Here is a 5,513-nt window from a genome sequence, read left to right as displayed (position 1 = left end):
TTGCTCGCTAGAAGTTCTGAGCTGATTTCTTCTTTCGTAATTGTCCAAATAGGTTTCGATTTGGCTTGAAATTGAGCAGGGAAAGAAACGTGAATTGGAGTTTGAAACAGTGGGTTGGGTTCTTAAGGGTTCCCAGGGGGAAAACTTCGACGGTGAGTTGGCAACTTTCTGGTTCGCCAGGCGACAGCTGCATTGCAGGTGACAATGAAGGGGTAGCTACTATGCACGCTCGACTGTAGTCGCACATGTGTTTTCCCGGCACATTCAATTGAAAATTATGTATCCCAAGCCCCTTCCATACTTGCCACGCTCTGCTTGAGCCGAGGTCTGCAAAAGTTTCCAAGCTTGTTACTATTGAATAATAGTATATTAATTTTGCTGCCTTTTTTCTCCTGCACTCTCGACATGCAAGCCCTCAACTTAGTTTTAATTGAATTGAAAGTCAAAATTTTTGAGCTCGTGGAAAAAAAGTGAAAATGTTGAGACAAATTGACATAGAGGAAAAGTTGCCGGTTGCTAACGGAAAATGTTTAATTAAAGGCAAATTTCCACGGCAGTATGCGGTCTGAAAAGAAAAGCTGCTAAATTAAGAGCACAATGAATACACACAGTGGTAATTTTTGATTTCAAATGAGTTTTTTGTTTTCATTGCGTATATTTCTTGTTTTCTCTGTTGATATTTTGTTTTTCGCTTAAATTTGCATAAATTTCTTCTCTAACTAATACATAAATAGTGGTTTGCATTTGATTCGATTTTGCATTTAACAATAAATTAAATAAGTTAAAATTAAGCTTACAATGACTTTCAGTGCTTTGTTGTCTTTAGTTTATCTAAACTCGTATATCATTTACAATTCGTCTTAGGGGCTACGATTACCTTATGTTCGGAGGGGGAGGAAAACAGTAGTGTGGCAAAGTGCTGATAGAATTGGAGATCCTTCAGTGTTCTATAGGTTCGAAAAGAGTGCTTTTAAGTTATTTATGTACAAGGCAAGATTTTCTCTGAATTAATGCCTAGGTTGTATTTCGATTACAGCTACTACAATGTTTTCCTTAGTTCCTAGTTAAACGCTAATTGTGTCTGGGGTGTTGGAGTGGGGAGTGGTTTTTTGGGGGGTTTTTGGCATCACAGTGTTGGGCAGCGCACTACTAAGCATAGATGCTCAGCTGCCTGCGTCGATAGGTCGAGGATCAGTGCGTGAACTGACGCAGGGTGTTGTTATTCTGCTGCTGCTGCTGCTGCTTCTGCGATGCGGACTTCTGCTGGAAGGACCTACGGCCTGTGGTGGCACACAGTCCATTCCGCAGGGGCAAAGCTGGAGGCATTGGTGGTGGGGTGGGCGTCTTGCTGCGACCCAGTTGCTCCAGCGGCATCGAGTAGTGAGTGTTGCTGTAGATGTAGTTATGGTCCAGGATCTCGCTACCCATCTCCTGCTCGTACATCTCGCGCTGCTTGAAGTGCTCCTGGGTGAGGCGCAACTGGGGCTGATTTGTGGCGCCCAACGGAGCACCGTGCACCATGGGCACATCCGCATACGAGTAGCAGGAGTCACCCACTGTCGCCGTGGCCGCCAGGAACTGCGGCTTGGTGTAGTGGTTGAGCTGCGGATTCTGCTGATGCACATCCCGTCCCATAGTGGCCGACTTCATGTGCAGCACAAAGGAAGCACTGTCATCGATGGCTCCCTGTGCCACCAAAGCCTTGTTGTTGTTCAGCTTCTTTTCACTGATCATTGTGGCCGTGGGCACTGCCAACTGCTGGAACTTCTGCTGGGGATCAACTGCACCCAGATCATTCACTGGCATCGGGCACATACCATAGTGATGGTTCACACCGGGGTGATGTGGGGCTGTGTAGGTGTTGGGGAATGTGGAGTGGATGCCCAGGGAGCAGGGATGGTGCTGGTGGCGCGACATGTAGTCCTCGTCGCAGAAGGTCTTCTGGTACTCTCGCTCCTTGCGGCCCAGCGCCGAGTTGCCCCACAGACCGCCCTTGATGGTCTCGCGGATCTTGTGGCGACAGCGGTACAGAACCAAAGCCAAGGCGGTAATTGTGGCCGCGGATCCCACCAGGAGAGCTCCGATCAGCGCCTGCTTGCGAGGATCGGCATGGGTGCAGCCCATCAGGGCGGGGTTCAAGTGACGCAGGGATTCGCCACGCAGACGCTCGGGGAATTCGCACAATATCTCGGACACATCATCCTGACTGGCATTCTTGGCCACCAGCAGATTATGCAGCCACATCACGCGGCAGTCGCAGGATAGAGGATTCTCGGAGAGGTCCAGAGTTAGGAGATCCTTCCAGGGGAAGAGTCCCTCGGCCAGCGAGGTCAAGGCATTGGCCTTCAACACCACATGCCTCAAATGGGGCAGTCCACTCAGTGCACCTTCCTGCACCTCCACAAGCATTTTGTTGGACGAGAGATTCAAATACTCGAGGTTGCCATTGCCGCCAAAGGCTCCGGTCATCACACGCTTCAGTTTGAGCGCTCCATTCACCTCCAGACGCTTCAGTTGCTTCAGGCCCGTGAAGGCGCCCTCGCTGATCACCTCAAAGTCGTTCTGTCCCAGCGCGAGCTGCTCCAAGCGAACCAATTGGCTGAGGCCCACGGAGGGAATGCGATCCAGGCGATTGTCGGACAGGTCCAGGATGCGCAGCTCCTGCAGACCCAAGAAGCTGTCGTGCGAAATGTTGCGCAGACTGGCCCCCTTCAACTCCAGACGAGTGAGACCCTTGAGGTCCTGGAAAGCACCAGCCTGAATGGTTTGCAAAGTGTTCATGCCCAGGAAAAGCTCGGCCAGACTAGGCATTGCTTGGAAGATCACTGGATCGGGAACGGTGGTCAAGGCATTGTCGTCCAGATACAGGATGCGCAGCTGGGAGAGTCCATCGAAGGCCTTGGGATCCAGGAAACCAATGCGGTTCTCGCCCAGATTCAGCTCCTCGAGCTTCAGCAGCGGACTAAAAGTGCCCTGGTGCAACTCAGAGATTTGGTTACCACGCAGATTCAGGACAGTCACTGCCGACAGACCAATCAACGTCTTGTTGCTGATCTGGCCGATCTTGTTGTGGTTCAGATGCACCTCCTGCAACTTCTTCTGGTAGGCGAAGGTGCGCTGCGGGATGGTCATCAGGTGATTAGAGGACAAGTCGAGGAAGGTCAGCTCTGCGTAGAACTGGATGGACGAGTCGATGGTCTTGATCTTGTTGCTCTTGATCACCAGTCGCTGGATGGAGGGATTGAGGGCAATGGGCAGCACGTCCAGCTGGCCCTCGCCGCACTGCACCACCAGGGTATTATCATCGCACTGGCAGCCGGGCGGGCAATTGGCCAATCCAGCCGCAGGCTCCACTCCAATGCTGGCCAAAATGCACCAGATGCCCACGAACGCGATCATCATGTTTCGCTGCATCTTGGGATCTCTGTTTCTTATTACTTTTCTGTCTTTCAGTTTGCTCGCTGTGCTGCGCTGCTATTGCTGCGTTTCGTTTTGAGTTTTCGTTGGGATTTTCAGTTTTCCATAGTGCTGCGGGTAGACAAACGAGGGAGAGATTTTTCAAAATTAGTTTCTGTCTCTGGGTGAGTTCGTTTAATTAGCCTATTTTCGTGGAACTATTTCTATTGATTAAAATTTAGAGGTTCTCAAAGCAAACATTTTATTTTATGTTTTCGCCAGTATTTCATCTCAATTATATTTTTAGATTTGGTGTTTATTACTTTCTGGGAAAATTTAAAATTTTAACTCTAACTAACTCAAATTTATAGATTTTGGGAACTGATTTTTCTTATTCATCAAATTTCAGAGTCAACTGAAAATATTTACATACTGATTGGTTTTAATAAGATTTTCAACCATTTTATTTAGTTGTAAATTTTCTGCTTCAAAATTTTAAAATACATTTTTTTGTCTCAGTTTTTTAGTTTCCTAATTTTCACAATGTTCCACTTATTCCTCGTCAAACTTTTCACAATTTATTCCACAATTGAAACTTACCTATTAATTTTCTTTGAAGATTGCTTGGAAACAATTTCTGCTTTTCAGTAAATCAAATCGTTGATGAACAGAACTTAAAATGTTTTAATTTTGTTTGTGTGATGAGTTTGAGTTTTCACTGTTTCACTTTTTGAAATTTTCTATTTAGCCAATTTTATGTTTTGTCACATTTGCTTAACTAAAACATGTGTGTTTGTCAAAATAAAATTTTGTTTGTTGTGTTTTGTTTTGTATTATTTTTGCAGATTGTTTGGGAAACGTGCGCGATAATCCAATGGTTCGCTTTAACTGCACGCTTCAAGTTGTTGTTAGGCGGTCGACGGGTTTTCGTATTATGTTTACGTATTTCGTGTTACCAACTCTGGTAAGAGAGAGGAACAAAGTCGAGTTTGGCTGTATATGGCAGGCAGACAACCGCTCACGACGAGGCAACGAACTACACTGATTTTACGAAGCGACTGCTGCACAAACGATACCTCGGCTGCCGTTTTTGCCGGGCTGTTTGAGCGGGTAAACCATGGAACGGTAGAGCGAGGAGCGGTAGAGCGGTTTAGATGGTGGTGGCAAACAGGCAGCTGCATCGGTTTCCCAAAAAAGAGAGCGTGTCTAATGCGAGACGGCCTTGCGAAGGCGAGTTCTCTCAGATAAAATAGCTAGCAGGTAGTCGAAACTGGTTGTGAGAAACAGATACGATTCTCTCTCTCGTTAGAGAACTCAGTTCTTCGAGTTTCACTCAATGGTTTCCACTCATTTATCTGGCTATGCGGGGTCTAAGGGTCTAGAACCGCTCTCTGGCAATTGCAACTCATCCGCCGAACTGGCCGCACGTCCTCCACGAAATGATGCCGTCCATAAAGAGTCCACACATCTACTAAAAACTAAAACTGCTCAAGTGCCTTGGCATAATTAAGACTCCATAAAAAATACACTCCTCCGCAAAATAGCAGCTAGATGTATATTTATGGGTCGCAGACATGTCCTGGCCTAAGTGGAGCCTTTTAGTGCGGCTTACATCCCAAAAAGTGACGCACTTGAAATTGATATTTGTGTATCTTCGAGATGCACCGCATCCAAGGACATCTTCACAACCCACACACACACACACACACGAAAGTGTTGCCCTCAAGTATTTCCCAAAAATATTGTGTCATCTGATACATTTGATATGCATTTCTCATTCTTGGCATGCAGAGCAAACAACTATTTACAAGTCGAAACAAAAAAAAAAATAACATTGACAACAAGAAAATCAACTTTAAATGGCCATAACTTTGTGCCAACATATGTGGCGGGATCTGGGGAGCGGGTTGGGGCACATTTTCCGGGCCTTACGGCTTGTGGTTTTCCTCCGCTTTCCAACCCCCTTAACCTCCTTTCCCACCACTGACATAACTGGCATATTTCCGTCTCCGAGAATTTCGCACACAAAATTTATTTATCATGCAGAGATGCACATATTTTGCAACTGCTTTTTATCTTCCATGAACTAACCAATAAGTAAACTGGTTAAATTTATA

General features: G+C 46.3%; 1 protein-coding gene across 1 annotated transcript; it reads right to left on the bottom strand.

The window, feature by feature from the left end:
* Positions 1–1,082: 1,082 nt before the first annotated feature.
* LOC108146959 (leucine-rich repeat-containing protein 15) lies at positions 1,083–4,445 on the bottom strand. Its single transcript, XM_017273215.1, has 2 exons — positions 3,997–4,445; positions 1,083–3,528 (listed from the first exon to the last, which is right to left on the bottom strand). Exon 2 carries the CDS (start codon positions 3,412–3,414, stop codon positions 1,192–1,194), a length of 2,223 nt encoding a protein of 740 aa, XP_017128704.1. The 5' UTR covers positions 3,415–3,528; positions 3,997–4,445; the 3' UTR covers positions 1,083–1,191.
* Between the last annotated feature and the right edge of the window lie 1,068 nt (positions 4,446–5,513).

The sequence above is a fragment of the Drosophila elegans genome, unplaced genomic scaffold, assembly GCF_018152505.1.
Source record: "Drosophila elegans isolate 14027-0461.03 unplaced genomic scaffold, ASM1815250v1 contig_208, whole genome shotgun sequence".
NCBI classification, from domain to species: domain Eukaryota; kingdom Metazoa; phylum Arthropoda; class Insecta; order Diptera; family Drosophilidae; genus Drosophila; species Drosophila elegans.
Note: the sequence above shows the minus strand (reverse complement) of the source record. Positions and strands in the feature narration are given on the sequence as shown.